The following is a 16,808-nucleotide window of genomic DNA, read 5'->3' as shown; positions in this document are numbered from 1 at the left end:
TAAATTTAAAAAATTAAATAACCTAATGTTTCTAGTGCTGTCCTATTTGGTGAATCCCAGTTTTGGAGTTAACCCACAGCTCAATGTCAACCATCAAATAACCAACATAGTTTCAGAATGTCTCCCCAACTCCCCCAAAGGATTAAATGCTTGCATGCAGTCCAATTTGTGTGATTTGGTTAAAAATGTATTTAATGATAGAATTAAAATGAAATGGAGATTGTAATGGAGACATGGATAATTTTAAGGTGCTTCAGAACTTTTACTTCCATTACAAGAGAACATGTAATCAAGCTCTCATAGAACAGTCGCTTTACCATACACTTGCACTAGGTTCATTGTTTTCTTTAATTTTAACCTTGATGTTTTATACTTACCCTTCTCTGAAATAAAATCCCGAAAATGTGTAACTAGAAATCTGTTCCAAAAGTCCTCCATAGCTCCTGAGCCTGAACTTTAGACCACTTTCCCAAGATGAAAAAATAAAACCAAAGCAAAGAAAACTAAATATCTTGGAAGGGGAATGAGAGGGTGGAAAGTTTGAATCTACAGTAAGCAAGCATCGTCTCTATAGAGAAGTTAGGTGTTGGCCACAGTACGTTGGCAGGAAACTCTCCAGGGAAGGAGGGGGCTCCTCAGGGCCACAGCTAGCCATGAAAATGTGCATGACTTGAGCCGGGATTCTGTACCACTGTAGGAAATTCATAAAAGCCAAGGGGAAGATGGGAGGGGACCACACAACCATTTCTCACATCAGTCCCTGTAGACATCGAAAGAACAGAAAACAGCACATACTCAGTAAGCTTGGAGTTTGTGTAAGTTGTTCAGCTTTTGCAAACTCGGAGATACAGAGTAGGGTGGCGGCAGCAATTTCCAGTACTAGTTGGCCAGCGCAGTTGTGTGTACTCATAGTGATGTTACTTGGAACTGTTTCACTCCTTACTCTTTAGCCATCTCTTACTCTATGTACTCTACGTCTTCACGCGCATTAGCCATCTCTTACTCTTTATGTACTCTACGCCTTCACGCGCATTAGCCATCTCTTTCTCTATGTACTCTACGTCTTCACACGCATCAGCCATCTCTTACTCTATGTACTCTACGTCTTCACGCGCATTAGCGATCTCTTACTCTATGTACTCTCCGTCTTCACACGCATCAGCCATCTCTTACTCTATGTACTCTACGTCTTTACTCGCATTAGCGATCTCTTACTCTATGTACTCTCCGTCTTCACACGCATCAGCCATCTCTTACTCTATGTACTCTACGTCTTTACTCGCATTAGCGATCTCTTACTCTATGTACTCTCCGTCTTCACGCGCATTAACGATCTCTTACTCTATGTACTCTACGTCTTCACGCGCATTAGCCATCTCTTACTCTTTATATACTCTAGGTCTTCACGCGCATTAGTGACCTCTGGGTAAACTGGCTGCTACCAAACCCACCAGCAGCTCCTTGGAAGACAGAGTAGAAGTGGCAGTGTGCTTCCCAAAGGTGACAGGCCTTGAAAAGCCATTGGGGCATTTCTCCTGTCTGCTAGCATTGCTTTGGGTTGGAATCAACTTGATGGCTTGGGGTTTAACTTTTTCTTTTTCGGTATTTCACATCAGCTCAGCAGAGGCAGACAGGAAGGATGGTGTTATCTTCATTTGCAGATGAACCAACCTGACTCTGATGGAAGGAGGGATACCTAAGGTAGAGGAAGTGGGAGCAAAGACCAGCATCTGGATGGAGCAGTCAGCCCGGCCAAGGTCTTGACCACATAAACCATCCAACGTACTGTCAGACAACAGTCAGTGTAGTGCTGCTCATCCACGGTGCCGCTGATCTTGTGGGTCCTCTGGGATGGCCTTCGAGAGGCAGGTTGGGTTCAGCCCTGATCCACGTATCGCTTCTGCTCCCTGGATGGCAGACCAAAGGCCTCATAGCAAAAGGCAGGAAGAAACCGAAGCGAGAATTTCCACAGGCACATTTCAAGCCTCGGTTTATGTCATTAACACTTGCTGACTTATTGTTCACACAAAATATCAGCAGGTTGGAGAAATACCTTCCTCTTATGAAGGTAGGACCACCACTTGTCTGTCGGTTTGTGGTGCTGCAGTGGCTTGTGTGTGGCTGTGACGCTGGAAGCTGTGTCACTGGTGTTTCAAACGCCAGCAGGGTCACTCAAAAGGAACAGGTTTCAGTGGGGCTTCCAACTGAGAACAGACAATGAAGAAGCACTCGGCTTCCCACTCGGAGTCCTTATTCATAGCTTTGGAGAGTTTTCAACACTGACACCCTAAACAAAGAAACAGCATTGTCAGAGATACTGCTGGCAGGTGGCCCCTCGAGTCTGAGGGCACTCGAAATGTGACTGAAGAGGAGCGGATTCCTCAGAGGGGAGTTGAGCATGGTCGGGTGAGTCACAGTGACGTCTTCAGGATCTTCATTTGCTGATGAGGCATGACCCAAGGTAAAGAGAAACAGCTGCAAACATCTTCTACTGATTGGAATGTGCGGAGTATGAATTTAGGAACATTGGAAGGGGTCGAAAATGAAATGGAACGCATAAAGATAGATATGCTAGGCATTAGTGAGCAGAAATGGACTGGGGTAGGCTATTTTGAGTCAGGAATAATGCAATCAAGAGGAATGGCGTGGCATTCATTGTCAGAAGGGATCTTACTAAATTTATCTTGAAGTACAATGCTATCTGATCAGATTATATCCATCCACCTTCAAGGAGCTCCAATTACTAAAAGTATTATTCAAATATGTGCACCAACCACAAACACTTTTGATGAATGGAAGAATTCTACAAACAACTTCAGTCAGAAATTGATAAAACATGCAATCAAGAGGAATTGATCGTTACTGGTAGTTGGAATGCAAAAGTCAGAAACAGAGGAAGAAATAGTAGTTGGAAAATAGGGACTTCATGATAGAAATGAAGCTGGAGATCACATGACAGAATTTTGCAAAAACACCTGCTTGTTTACAGAAAATACCTTTTTCCATTAAAACAAAAGGTGACGATGCCTATGGACTTCCCAGATGGAACACACAGAAATCAAATTGACTATATCTGTGGGAAGATATGATAGAGCAGCTTAATATCAGCAGCTAAAACCAGACCTGGGCTGACTGTGGAACAGGCAATCAAGTGCTCACTTGTAAGTTCAGGATAAAGCTGAAGAATATTAAAAACAAGTCCACAGAAGCTAAAAACTGACCCCGAGTGTATCCCATCTTAATTTCGAGAACATTTCAAGAATAGATTTGATTCGTTAAACACCAATGACAGAGACCTGGTGAGCTTCGAGGGGACATCAAGACTATTTGTGAAGTAAAAGGTCATTAAACAGACAGGAAAGAAAGAAAAGATCAAAGTGGAGGTCAGAAAGCCTATGACAATTGCTATTAACTGTAGAGTAGCTAAAGCAAATGGAAGAAAGGTTGAAGTCAAGATGCTTTATAGAAAATTTCAAAGGGCAGCTCGAGAAAACAAAGGCAAATATTATAGTGAAATGTGCAAGGACCTCTGAAACGGAATGAACGCAAGAAAAAACTCAAGCTTCAAATTGCAACGTTGAAAGATTCTAGAGGCAAAATCGTGAATGATGCAGGAAGCATTAAGAGAAGATGGAAAGAATAGAGTCACTGTACCAGAAAGAACTAGTCGAGAGTCCATTTGAGGAGGTAGCTTATGAGCAAGAACCAATGGTGCTGAAGGAAAAAGTTCAAGCGGCACTGAATGCATTAGCCCAAAACAGAACTCTAGCAATTGTCAGAATACCCATGGAAATGTTTCAGAAAGCTGAAGAAGCACTGGAAGCACTCACTCTTCTATGCCGGGAAGTTTGGAAGACAGTTACCTGGCCCACTGACAGGAAGAGATGTCCATTCTAAAGAAAGGTGACACAACAGGATGCTCAAACTATATGATATCATTGAAATCACACACAAGTAACATTTTACTGAAGATCATCCAACAAAGGTTGCAACAATCCATTGACAGGGACTGTCAGAGGTTGAGGCTGGATTCAGAAGAGGGTGCGGAACAAGGGATAACATTGCTGATGTCTGTTGGATGTTGGCTCAAAACACCAGAAAGATGGTCACGTGTGTCTTAGTGACTGTGCCAAGGCAGATGACTGTGTGGTTAATAACAAACTGTGGATAACATTGAGAAGAATGGGAATTACAGAGCACTAGATGGGGAACTTGTACATGGATCAAGGGAATACTGCATGGCTTACATTCAGGAAAGGTTTCTGACAGGTTGTATCATTATACTTATTCAGTCTATACACTGAACAAATCATCAGTGAACCTGAATTATATGAAGAAAAGTGTGCATCCAAATTGGAGTAAAGTTTATTAAAAACCTGAGATATGTAGGTGACACAACCTTGCTTGTTGAAAGTGAGGAGGACTTAAAGCATTTGCTGATAAAGATCAAGGATTGTAGCCTTTAGTGTGGACTACAACTGAATATAAGGAAGGCCAAAATCCTCACAACTGGACCAATAGGTAACATCATGATAAATGGAGAATAGCTTGAGGTTGTCATGGATTTTATCTTACTTAGATCCACAATCAGTGCTCATGGAAGTAGCAGTCAAGAGCTCAAAAGATGTATTGCATTAGATAAATCTGCTGCACAAGACCTCTTTAGAGTATTTGAAGAGCAAGGATGTTACGTTGAGGACTAAGGTGGGTCCTGGCCGAAGCCATGGTATCTCTGTTACATCATATGTGTGTGAAAGTTGGACATGGAGTAAGGAAGACCGTGGAAGAAGAGCTGCATCTGAGTTGTGGTGCTGGGAAAATATCGAAAGTACTGCTAAAAGGACACGCCGACCTGTATTGGAAGAAGTAAGGTCAGAGTGCCTTGAAAGCAAGGATGCCAAGACTTTGTTTGATATACTTTGGGCATATTTTCAGGAGAGACTAGTCCCTGGAGAAGGACGTCATGTTTGGTAGAGTGGAGGGGCAGCGGAAAAGAGGCAGTTCCTCGAAGAGATGGACTGGCAAAGTGGCTACATCAGTGGGTTCAGGCATTGGAACAATTGTGAGGATGGTGCAGTGATTCGTTCTGCTGTGCAGACGGTTCCTCTGGGTCAGAGCCGACCCCGTGGCACCTAACAACACAGCGGGGAGGTGGGAAGGTTTGAGAGAGTGAGCAGCTGCTGAGTCATCGGCTAGTCTACTCATCTTCTGAGTGTTTGGCTCGCCAGATACCCCTGCCCAGAATATGCGATTCAATTTGTTGGTGGTAAGAACTCTGTTAGACGATTGTTGTAGGGAGCTTTGAGACAGATACGTGACTATAGAGTAGTAACTCTTTTACTAGTATGTAGAGGGAAGGAAACAGTTTCGTTTTCTCTAGTTTAGATTCTACTGATATTTCCTGCCACCAAATATCCAGGGTAGATCAATGGGATGGTAACCTGGCTAATAATTAGCTCAGTTATAAGATCTGTGGAATGTCCCTCATTTAAACCTGTTCTTGTACCTGTGTTAGCCTCTGGAGCTAACAGACAATAATGTTTATGATGGAGATTATTAGATCGGACCGAAGCGTGTATGTAAACAGATAGATGCTTGCACCGCCACAGTCAGCTTTGTCAATCCAACTAATAATCGCTGGATTGTAAAGAAAAAGGAAAGTTGGTATTCCGTCTGAATGGCAGTCGGAATCCTCTGTGAGTGCATTAGCATCGCAGAATCACATCCTTGTATAAGGGGTTAGACATGCCTGTGAGTTTTGTTCATTTCTTTGTCTGTTGCCTCAAAGGGAGTAATTTTGGATAGTATATGCTTTTACCTTCCCTAGAGTAATATTGCTTGCAATCTGCCATAGTTCTTCTTTATAAATGGACAACATCACTCTACAAGATGGTCAGTGTTTCAAACACACGATTATGTGTGACAGTCGTAATAGATAACACGTAATGCACATTCATTATGTGTCAGATACGCTCCATGGCTCTTTAGAGGCATTTTCTTTCTTTTTTTAAAAAAAATTTATTGGGGGCTAATATAACTCGTATCATAATCCATACATCCATCATTGTGTCAAGCACATTTGTACATTTGTTGCCATCATCATTCTCAAAACATTTGCTTTCTGCTTGAGTCCTTGGTATCAGCTCCTCATTTCCTCCCCCCTCCCTCATGAACCCTTGATCATTTATAAATTACTATTTTGTCATATCTTACACTAACATTTCCCTTCACCCACTTTTCTGTTGTCCATTCCCCAGGGAGGAAGTTATATGTAGATCCTTGTAATCAGTTCCCCCTTTCCACTCCACTCTCCCAGTATCGCCACTTTCAGCACTAGTCCTGAAGGAATCATCTGCCCTGGATTCCTTGTGTTTCCCATTTCTATCTGTACCAGTGTAGATCCTCTGGTCCAGCCAGATTTGTAAGGTAGAATTGGGATCATGATAGTGGAGGGGGGGTAAGTATTTAAGAACTATAGGAAAGTTGCATGTTTCATCGATACTACACTGCACCCTGACTGGTTCATCTCTTTTCCTTGACCCTTCTGCAAGGGGATGTCCAGTTGCATACAGATGGGTCTTGGGTCCTCAATCTGCACTCCCCCTCATTCACAATGATTTGATTTTTTGTTCTTTGATGCCTGATACCTGATCCCACTTCTGAGCTAGATGGTCTCATGTTTACCTTCAAGCCTTTAAGACCCCAGGTGCTGTATCTTTTGAAAGCCGGTCACCATCAGCTTTCTTCTTCACTTTGGCTTATGCACTCGTTTGTCTTCAGCAATTGTATTGGGAAGGTGAGCACACAATGATGATTTTTTGTTCTTTGATGCCTGATAACTGATCCCTTTGACACTCGTGATCACACAGGTTGGTGCGTTGCTTCTGAGCTAGATGGCTGCTTGTTTACCTTCAAGTCTTTAAGACCCCGGAGACTATATCTTTTGATAGCTGGGCTCTATCAGCTTTCTTCAACACATTTGCTTATTCACCCACTTTGTCTTCAGAGATCATGTCAGGAAGATGAGCATCATGGAATGCCAGTTTAATAGAACAAAGTATTCTTGCATTGAGGGAGTACTTGAGTGGAGGTCCAATGTCCATCAGCTACCTTAATACTAAACCTACACATATATGCACATAGAGAGGCAAGTGTCCATGTAGTTGGGATTCGGGCCAGCCCCCAGACCTGTCCACTGGTTCCCTACTGTATGCCCGTATGGTGCAATCACATCTTGGAGCACCAGGTTGAAGTCTGATCCCTCTTTCTCTGTGGAGATATAAACAATACCCTCCCCTTGGGTGGGTTAGTGCCCTCTTCCCCTGCTACCCATTTCTTTTTTTCCCTCCCCCCCCCCTTCCTTTTTGTTTGCTACCACATGTGGTATAGGACACTTGAGTGTCCCAAGTCTTGGACAACAGTAAACTAGAAGAAGAGTTCTGGATCAGTCACCAGCATTGTGTCTTCAGATAACCCATCTTTGTGTACTCCCTTGTAAAACAGAGTGGGCGCTTACACTACCTAATCCCCACCTACTTCCCACACTGCCTCAGTGAGTTTGAGGGGTGGGTGAGGGTAGAGCATAGGTTGATGATACACAGAGAATGAGACACAAAAGTTTTCTTCTGCCCTTCTTTATGGGTGCTATAAAAATCTGTTCTTTAGTTGCAAATCACACCCTTTAAACCCTTTAATAAATACTTAAATGATTACGCTTAACTAAAGAAAGATGTCTATGGAAATAGAGGTGTTTGATTATCTTGAACATTCGACCCCTAATATGGCTAACATGAAGTATCCATGAAGAAACATGCACTCATAAGCCCAAATCTGTATGCATGTTAGGAAAACCAAATACTATCAGAAGTCAGAGTACCTAATGAATATGGTAGAACAGCTGTTTCTAGAAGTTGCTCTTAGATGACTCATTTTAAAAGCATCCTGTGAGCAATTGAAGAAGGCTTTGCTGCAGTTGAGGCAGTTTGGGATGCTGTCAGGTCTCATCTTCAGCCTTGAAATAGCGGCTTCGCATTTTGAGGTCGCACCTTTGGTGACAGGGACAAGGCAGAGCAATGCTGTTCAGCGTTGGTCTGTTACACTGCAGCTGCTCACTAGTGTTGACTCTAAGTCATTAGCTATATTGTGGACTCCAAATGTTTTAAAGTTATGACGTGCAGTTGTACAATATGCGTCCTGTATCTAAAATGCCCCTTAGGACCACTGTGCTTATTTAGAGTCGTAGGATCTAAAATTCAAATCCCCTGGATTCTGAAACAAGCCTGGCTCTCTATATTCATGATAAACCATATATATATATATATATATATATATGAATGAATGAATGAAAGCTTTCTACTCCCATAAAGAGTTACAGCATTGAAAACCCACAGGGGCAGTTTGACTCTGCCCTCTAGGGTTGCTATGATTCGGAATCTGCACAATGGCAGTGGGTTTGGTTTGCTCTTTTGGACCTTACATAAATTCTGCTTTGTTTCACTTTCTAACAAATAAGATTAAGACTGTTTAAAGTTAACATTTTAAGAAATTTAAATATTTGCATCAGATTGTGAACTGGCATGTGCTATCCTAATAAATATAAGAAAGTAAAGTTTGCTCAAAAATATTTGTGAACAATTTTCCCAGTGAGGTCCCTTACTTTGCATGACTTCTTGTAGACCACGTATGAGCTCATTGAAGTATGTATGCTCCCTCTTACATGTCCGGTGCCCAGACTGTTGTTACCTTATATGTCATTGAATTATTTTATTCTCATAGCGAGCCCATGTGACAGCTTATTACTGTCCCATGGCATTCTCTTGGCTGTAGTCTTCACAGAAGCAGATCATCAGGTCTTTGTTCTGTGGAGCTACTGGGTGGATTTGAACCACTAATCTTTCAGAAGGAAGCCATGTGCTTAATGAGCTGTGCCACTAGAGCACCTTGTTCTTACAATACCAACAATCTACTGCTGTCAAGTCAATCCAACTTCATAGAACCCTGTAGGACAAAGGGCTACTCCATCGGGTCTCAAGGCTGTGCGTTTCACCAGAAGCAGGCCTCTCCTGGGGAGCGGCTGTGGGTTCAGAAGGCTGACTTCTCAGTCAGTGGCTGTGTGCATTCGCAGGGCTCCATGTGTGCTCAGAATTAAACCACATTCACTGCGAGCAAGTCACTTCTGACTTATGACCCTACAGAGCAAGTGGAATCGATCCTTTGCATCTCTGACTTACCATAACCCTATAGGGCAAGTGGAACTGATCCTTTGCATTTCTGACTTACCATAACCGTACAGGGCAAGTGGAACCGATCCTTTGGATTTCTGAGACTTTTACATGTTTACCAGAGTGGACAGCTTCTTTTTATCCTGTGGAGTGGCTGGTGGGTTTGAATGGCTGGTGTTTTTGATTAGCCACTTCATAGGTAACCCACTTTGCCACTAGGGCCCCTCTGGCTCAAATAGTGCATGTCAAACAGTAGGCCTTTCCAAAAGGATTTGAAGAAATTACTTGTTAAATCAACAAAGAATAAGATGGTGGCTTGAACTGCAACCTGGTTGATGGATGTTAACTACTGAACCTTATCAGGGACTTGAGCCTTGTTGCTCCGCTGAAGGCAATTGTGAGGAAGGCACTGGACCCCATCCTTCCGTCAGGTGACAGGGCATCCTTTAGCACAGCCCCAGCTTTCCTTCTTTGTGTTTTCAATGAAAGGATACACAGAAAATTAGGTTTTCATTTAACAATTTCTGTCCAACTTGTTTGATGACATTGGTTCCTTTTTTCATGCAAAAGAAAGCAGAAAATCATTAAAATAGAAAAAAATTAAGAATGGATCTAACAGGAAATTACATGTTATTATGTTAATTTTTAACGGAACTATATCTGTGTTAATTCACTTTTTATATTCTCTACCTGTGAGCAGGCCTTTTCACATCCCTGGTCAAGTGTCTGAGGGTTTTGACGGGAGGCTTAATCTCCATGGGGTTTAGGCATTCACTGTCGTCCATGCCAGGTGCTCAGAATTTAAACTCTAACACATTTCCCTCCTCTGATCGTGGATTTTGTTATTTATAATCTGTGGATCACACAGGCTGATGTGTTTCTTCTACGTAGGCTTAGTTGATAGATCACTTAGAGAGCTGCTTGTTTTGTAACAAGATGTCAAGACCCCACATGCTGTTCTTTTCTAATAGCCAGGCACCATCTGATTTCTTCACCACACTTTGCTTTTTAGCACCCTATTATTAGAGATTCTTTCTCGAGGGGAAGTTTGGACAGGGAGCTGCATCCTAAGAACTCACTCTTCCTACATGAGGCCTTACGGTAGAGTGGGAGCTCAAAGTACATTCTTGTGTCTGAGACAGACACATACTTATCTCTGTCCCACTCCAGTGGCGGCGGTATCCATCTTTGAGGACACTGTGAGTGACCTCCATTAGATGGCCCCGGTTTTTTTATGGCAGTTTTACTACTTTCTTCCTAGCCCTGTTAAAGTACAGTTGGGGGTAGGGGAGCGGGGTTCGTAAAAGGGAGATGATGCAAAGGAGTCCAGATGGAAAAAGAATCTTTGGAAACTGATTATAGTAGCAGTTGTACACTTCTGCTTAACGTGATTGAACTATGGAATTATATGATATATGTATTATATACATTATACAAATATATGCTAATTATTATTTGTAGCCCAAAAAAGAATTTAAACGGTGCATAGTTGGATATATGGTTTAGAGGAGATATTTATAAAGGACAGCTGTATGTCAATATGAACATACTCATTTTCATGCTGACTTGTAAACTCACACTTGCTGCATGGTGTCGCTTACATTGGGTGATAATATTAAGTAAGTTTGTGAAAGGTACACTAAAGGGTGAGACGTTTTCTATTGTTGCTAGATGCCATTGAGTCCCTTCAGCCCCCAGGTAACCGTACGGACAACCGAAGGACGCACTGCACCACTCTCACAGTAGTTCTTACGTTGGTGCCCATCAGGCAGCCAGTGGGTCACCGTGCGCAAGGCCGGTCTATGTTTTACTGTCCAGCTGCTTTGCCAGGCGTGCTGCCCTTTTTTAGAGACTGGATGCTCTTGAAAACAGGTTCAAAGCACATCTTCTGAAGTCTCCCCTCTAGGGGCATTCTGGCTGTACTTCTTCCAACTCCAATTCCTCAAATACAGAAAATGCAGTGTTGGTTTACAAATCCTTATTTAACCCTTGCAGTCATGGAAATGTGCTTGGGATTGGGGTGAGTTGGTTCATTTCGTGTTTTTTAATTCATACATTCTCTTGTTAATGCATAGCTCACTGCCATCAAGTCAATCCAGACTCATAACCGCCCTTTCGGACAGGGTCGTCCTTTCCTCGGCGGGTTTCAGCGAGTACAGTTCTTTACGGGAGTACAAAGCCCCACCTTTCTCCCCAGGACTGGCTGGTGGCTTTGAACTGCTGGCCTTGTGCATAGCAACCCAACACGTAACCACTACACCTGTTAGTGAACTTAACAGCATGGCCGTGTTTCATAAACTACAAAGACATCACTGAAAGGAGAGAGAGGAGGTTTAAAATGAAAGAGTTGCCTGCAGTACACAGTACCTATCTAGAAACTAAGGAGTAAACTCCATTTTCAGCTTTATCTTCATGGAGGTTATCGTACTTTGTACAGTGCCGCAAGCCGTTCCAGGTGGGACTCGCTTAAGCCGGGACACTTTACAGTGTGCAGCATTGGCTCTGATAGCGTTCTTGTGGAATCTCACAAATGGAAACAAATGCGTGTGGCCCTTTGAGAAAACCTTGCCAGCTTCCAGTGTGTCCTCCCAGGCCCCCTCCCAAGTAGAATGCAGAGCAAGTGCTCTCTCCTCTGGAAGCCTTCGTCCCTGGCCGCCTGCTGCTTCGTGAACATCCTCTGAAGCATCCCTGCAGTAAGAGGAGAAGGTGAAAATCAGCCTGCAGGTGTAAATTAATTGCGCTGCTCAGTGATGCGATGAGTTAGCCAATACGTTCAATACTGGCCTGTTAAACTTCCAGGTGGACTGTAATTGGAAAGAGAAAGCTGGCCTTGAAGCGCTCAGTGACAAAGAAAGCTCCTCTGAAGGAGAACAATGGCAAGCGTGCATATGCAAATGCTGGCTTTTATACTCGGCTAAGAAGTCTTCAGGCAGTTGGTTTATCTATTTTATTTAAATATACCTGGTACTGATTTGCAGCATTTACGTTAAATCACCTTTTGTCTTCAGAAGGTCTCTGGGTGCAAAGGGTTTATGTTCAGTGCCTAGCCTTGAAGGTCTGCGGAAGAAAAGTCTGGCAATCATCTCCCTTAACTGTGCCAGCCAAGAAAACCCAGTGGAGCAGGTCTACTGTAACACATGCGGCGGCCCCAGGTCAGAATAGACTCCACAGCACTGGATTCTCCAGCTCCCAGGCTCATTGTGCTGCCATCGCTCCTGACAGGAGTAGATTTTCAAGAGTTTTTCATGATGCATGCTTATTGTCCACAATGTTGGGGAAAGACTTTGAACGTGTGCACCGTGGCAGGTGAGCGCTAAAGGACGTTGGCTAGGCAAGGTCAGGCCCCTGAGTTCCAGGGACTCGCTTGTAGAAGCTCGCGTTCATCCGGACTTCACTGGGACAAGAAACAGGTGCAGTTAGTGGCTTGACTTCTCTGCTCTCCACAGATTGCGTTCCCACGTTGTAGCCCTTTTTGACTTGCATTTTAAATTCTGTATTTAGATTTCTGTGCCCCTGGACTGTAGCCAGGACTTAGCCCCTTTTGTGTGTCCGTTGGCCAGTGCTGTGTGCGTAACGTAGGTGAATGCCCTCGCAGCATGTGCTGGAACAATGGCAACCTTTCTATGAACAGTGATGGAAATCAGCCTGAGCATGAGACTGTATTCTTCCCTGGCTTCTGTTCTTCCTACAGCATGTTCGTTACCAGTTGGGGCTTTTATGCCCAGCTAAATTCAACACATGGTATTTCTCTCTCTCTCTTTTTTTCTGTTGACATATACGGTCAACCTCTAAACAGAGGCAATTCCTAGAACCAATATTTAGGAGCACTCACTAATGACTAAGAATAATAACTTACTTGTAAATCAAGATTTTAGATCCTAATAAAATTAAATCTTTGACAACTGAAATACTTTCTCCGTTTATTGTGATGTTGCTTCTTGGCCCAGTTGTGAGGGTTTGTGTTGAGGTGTAATCTATAATGGCCTTAATCCAGCCTTGATGTTAATCGCTAAGTGCTTTAAGCCCTCTTCGCTTTCAGCAAGCAGGTTATGGCATCTGCATAAGGAGCCTTCCTCTTAGCCCAATACCTCCTTCTTCTTATAGCCCGGCTTCTCTGATTGTTTACTCGGTGTGTAAATGGAATAAGTTTGGTGGAAGTGTCAGTCTTGACACGCAGCTTTCCTGGTTGTAAACCACATAGTAGCCCTTTGTGTGTTCAGAAGACCACCTCTTGCTCTAAGTACTGGTTCTGTGTGAACAAATGTGCTGGAATTCTTCGCCTTCCGTATGAACATGGTGTCAGGAGAGACCAGCCCCTGGAAAAAGACATCATGCCTGGGAACGTGGACAGTCGGGGAGCATGGGGAAGGACCTCCGCTGCATCGGTGACAGAGTGGCTGCAACAGTGGGTTCAACTGCAATAACAATGGGGATGGGCTCAGGACCAGGCAGTGTTTTGTGCTGTTTGGCACGGGGCTGCCCACCACGAGTCGGGATGAACCTGAAGGCACCTAACAACGGCAGTAACAAATGCAGGCTGCCATTTATTTGTTCCCTGTCATGGAATTCTTGTTCCTCCTCGAGTTATAACTAACTATGAAAATTGCTTTGTAGGGACTACAAAGTTAAAAGAAATCACATTTGATTGACAAGGACATTTGCTATAATTACTTTGAAAACTACCGCTTGCTTGCTTGAATATCAAACTTTGGATGGCAACATTTCTGAAGAAAGAACTTCCAGTTTTTCCTTTCCTTTCCCTAATCAATCCTCAACCTTAAAATATGTGTTTGCATGTCCATTCTGTCCCACCCGGCTGATCTGTGTTTCATCTGTAAAGACAGTCTGGTGGAGAACCAACTCCAAAATGAAACATTCCTTTGAGCCAAATAATTAGTGTTGGCGAGTGCTTTTAACTGTTAATGCAGGACAGTGGGTGTTTGTAGTCTGGGTGGCTCTTCAGCTGGTGCCATGTAGCGTAACGCGGACAGTTTCTGTTTGGTTGGTCAATGCCTGTGTCTTAACTAAAAACAACAAGAAACCCACTGCCACTGAATTGATCCTGACTCATAGCAATCCTATAAAGAAAGAAAGAACTGAATGTCTCCTTGTTTCAAATGTGGGTTTGCGTTTTTCTGTTTCACTCTAACAAGCTGGTCATAAAACCTATAAGAACCATACTATGACTACCATAGTACATCTTCTAAAGAAGCTAAAGTGTTTTTAGACATGCTTGCACGACATGCATTTCAAGTGAAGGTTAATTGTCATTTTCCTTTATTTCAGAACGCTTTACCGTGTACAGCTCTAAACACCTGAGACAAGCCTGGAATAAGTACGTAGATCCGAGTGGGCGGCACTCATGCATGCTACCTTGCTCTCTATAATGTTTATTGTTTCTTCAGTGTTTAATTTGTAAGACGATGCTGTTAAGTGTGTATTTGTTATTCATTCCTTCATATAGCCATTAAACAATTATGAAACTTTAACTGCAGGCCAGACCGTACATCCTGTCAGCCTCAACCAAAGACCATGTGAGTTTTTGGTTTCAGAGCGATGTGACTTCATGTCAGGGTTGCATCTAATAACGTTCATCCTGGTGAGTCTTCCTGGAAGATTTCTTGGAAGCCAGGAAAAGTTTTAGTATGGGCAAAATGCCATTTGTTAAATGCACTATATTGAGCAGCTGCCTGGTTTAAATAATGCTGATGACCAACTTCAACCTAGATAAAATTGCATTTCAAGTTTTCTGTTTACTTCCCCCCGTCCCCCGCCCCCCAAGACTTATGAGGAAAGTAAGTTCATGTCTCACTGGAAAGTAAATGCTACTTCATCCATTCCGTTTCTGGTTCGAGCTCGTTGGCATTGTTTTCGTGACTGGTTCTGAAACGTGATTGTATTGCTGGAGAACTGGGCTTCACATTATTTTAGAGTCTTCGATTCATTAACTCCTGGCCAGCTGGAAAGCAGAGTATATGAGTCGATCTGACTTCGTTGTCGGTCTCTGTCTGGATCACATTTCTAAGGAGTCCCAATGTTAGCCCACTGTTGAAAGGTCTCTGCGGCTACCGAACAGGTCAGGGCCTCAAACCCACAGCCATTCCTTGGGAGCAAGATCTGTGACAGTCGGCTCCATCAAGATTGCAGTGCTGGAAGGCCCATGGGACAGTCTGACTGCCTGCTGAGTACCTATGAGTGGGATTGGACTCTCTGTCAACTGGTTTTATTTTGGTTTGGTATCACATTATAAGTATTGTGTAAGTGATAAGGTAACTGGATCTTCCTGGATTAAATAAACTATAATTCATCCTAACAAAATTATATTTATGGGAATTTAGTGTTACAATCTCAGTTTTTATGGTTACAACAGATTTAATTTTCAGACACCATCAATTATAGAAATACAAAATAAGAAAAAACCTCATATTGTAAATGTCTTTAACCAGTGCTACTAGTTGGTACAATGTGTAGCGTATACCAAGAAGCTCATGGAATGCAATACTAGAGTGGTTTATCTGTTGGCTCCGGTAATCCATTTTGATTAAATTCATACATAGAACCACACACTGGTATAATTATTTTTTCTTGTGATCTACTTTTTTATTTGCTTCTGTGACAAAAATGTCTAAATGTTACAACTATGCAAACGATGCAGCATTTGCTAATTCAACTCCTCCCATAGAATCCCACAACATCGATGGTAACAGTCACTTAGCTGGCACCAAATCCCGTGACTGGAAGCCTGGCCTGGGAGGCACGCTTCTACGGGAAGCATTCGGATGGATGCTATAACAATTTGAACCCCTCAATATGTACCGTGTTTTATTTTCTACATTAATTCCGTGGTCAAGCTCATTCTTCTTTCATAATTGTTCAAAAACGTTGGCCCAACCAGGTAGCCACTTATTAAATATCTTCTACAAACCAGTTGAATCACTGACTCGTTGAAGTAACAGAAAAATGGGCAAATGTCCTCCTCGTAGCATTTTGGTGGCTGTTCTTATTAGAAGCCACCAAGTCCGTTCCAACGCATAGTGTGCCTTTGCCGCTTTAGAATAATTTTGAAATGTTATGAATTTCACTTCTGTTCATCTCTGAGCTTAATCACCACCTCCAGTTGCCATGAAGTTGACTCTGAATCACAATGACCCTGCTCGTGCCCTAGTAGAACTCTGCTCCATAGGGGTTTCAACGGCTCGTGTTTGTAGAAGTGGATTGCCAGGCCTTTCTTCCAAGGCACCTGATGTTCGATGTCATCAAGTTGTTGTCAGCCATATGTACAAAAGAACAAAGCACCACCCAGTCCTGCACCACCCGTACAGTTGTTGTGTTTGGGCCCATTGTTGAAGCTGCTGTGTCAGGCCGTCACCCTGAGAGTCTTCCTTGTGCTGCTCACTCTGCTTTACCAAGCACGACGCTCTCTTCCAGAGACTGATCTCTCTTGATAACATGTCCAAAGTACATGCGTTGAAGTCTCACCATCCTTGTGTTTAAGGAACATTTTGGCTGTTCTTTCTGGTTTGCGCTTCTGGTGCTGTCATTCTGCCCCAACCCACCCTGCAGACGCGCCCCTTCTTCTCCAGACAT

General features: G+C 43.1%; 1 protein-coding gene across 2 annotated transcripts in view; it reads left to right on the top strand.

The window, feature by feature from the left end:
• CDK14 (cyclin dependent kinase 14) overlaps window positions 1–16,808 on the top strand; it is a 671,591-nt gene that overhangs the window by 506,982 nt on the left and 147,801 nt on the right. For both annotated transcript variants that reach the window (XM_075558444.1, XM_075558445.1), the window contains exon 12: window positions 14,508–14,556. In XM_075558444.1, the coding sequence (XP_075414559.1) occupies window positions 14,508–14,556 (49 nt within the window). The remainder of the gene's footprint in view (window positions 1–14,507; window positions 14,557–16,808) is intronic.

This window comes from Tenrec ecaudatus, chromosome 9, assembly GCF_050624435.1.
Source record: "Tenrec ecaudatus isolate mTenEca1 chromosome 9, mTenEca1.hap1, whole genome shotgun sequence".
Classification (NCBI taxonomy): domain Eukaryota; kingdom Metazoa; phylum Chordata; class Mammalia; order Afrosoricida; family Tenrecidae; genus Tenrec; species Tenrec ecaudatus.
The sequence above is the reverse complement of the archived record's forward strand: the minus strand, read 5'-3'. Positions and strand labels throughout refer to the sequence as shown.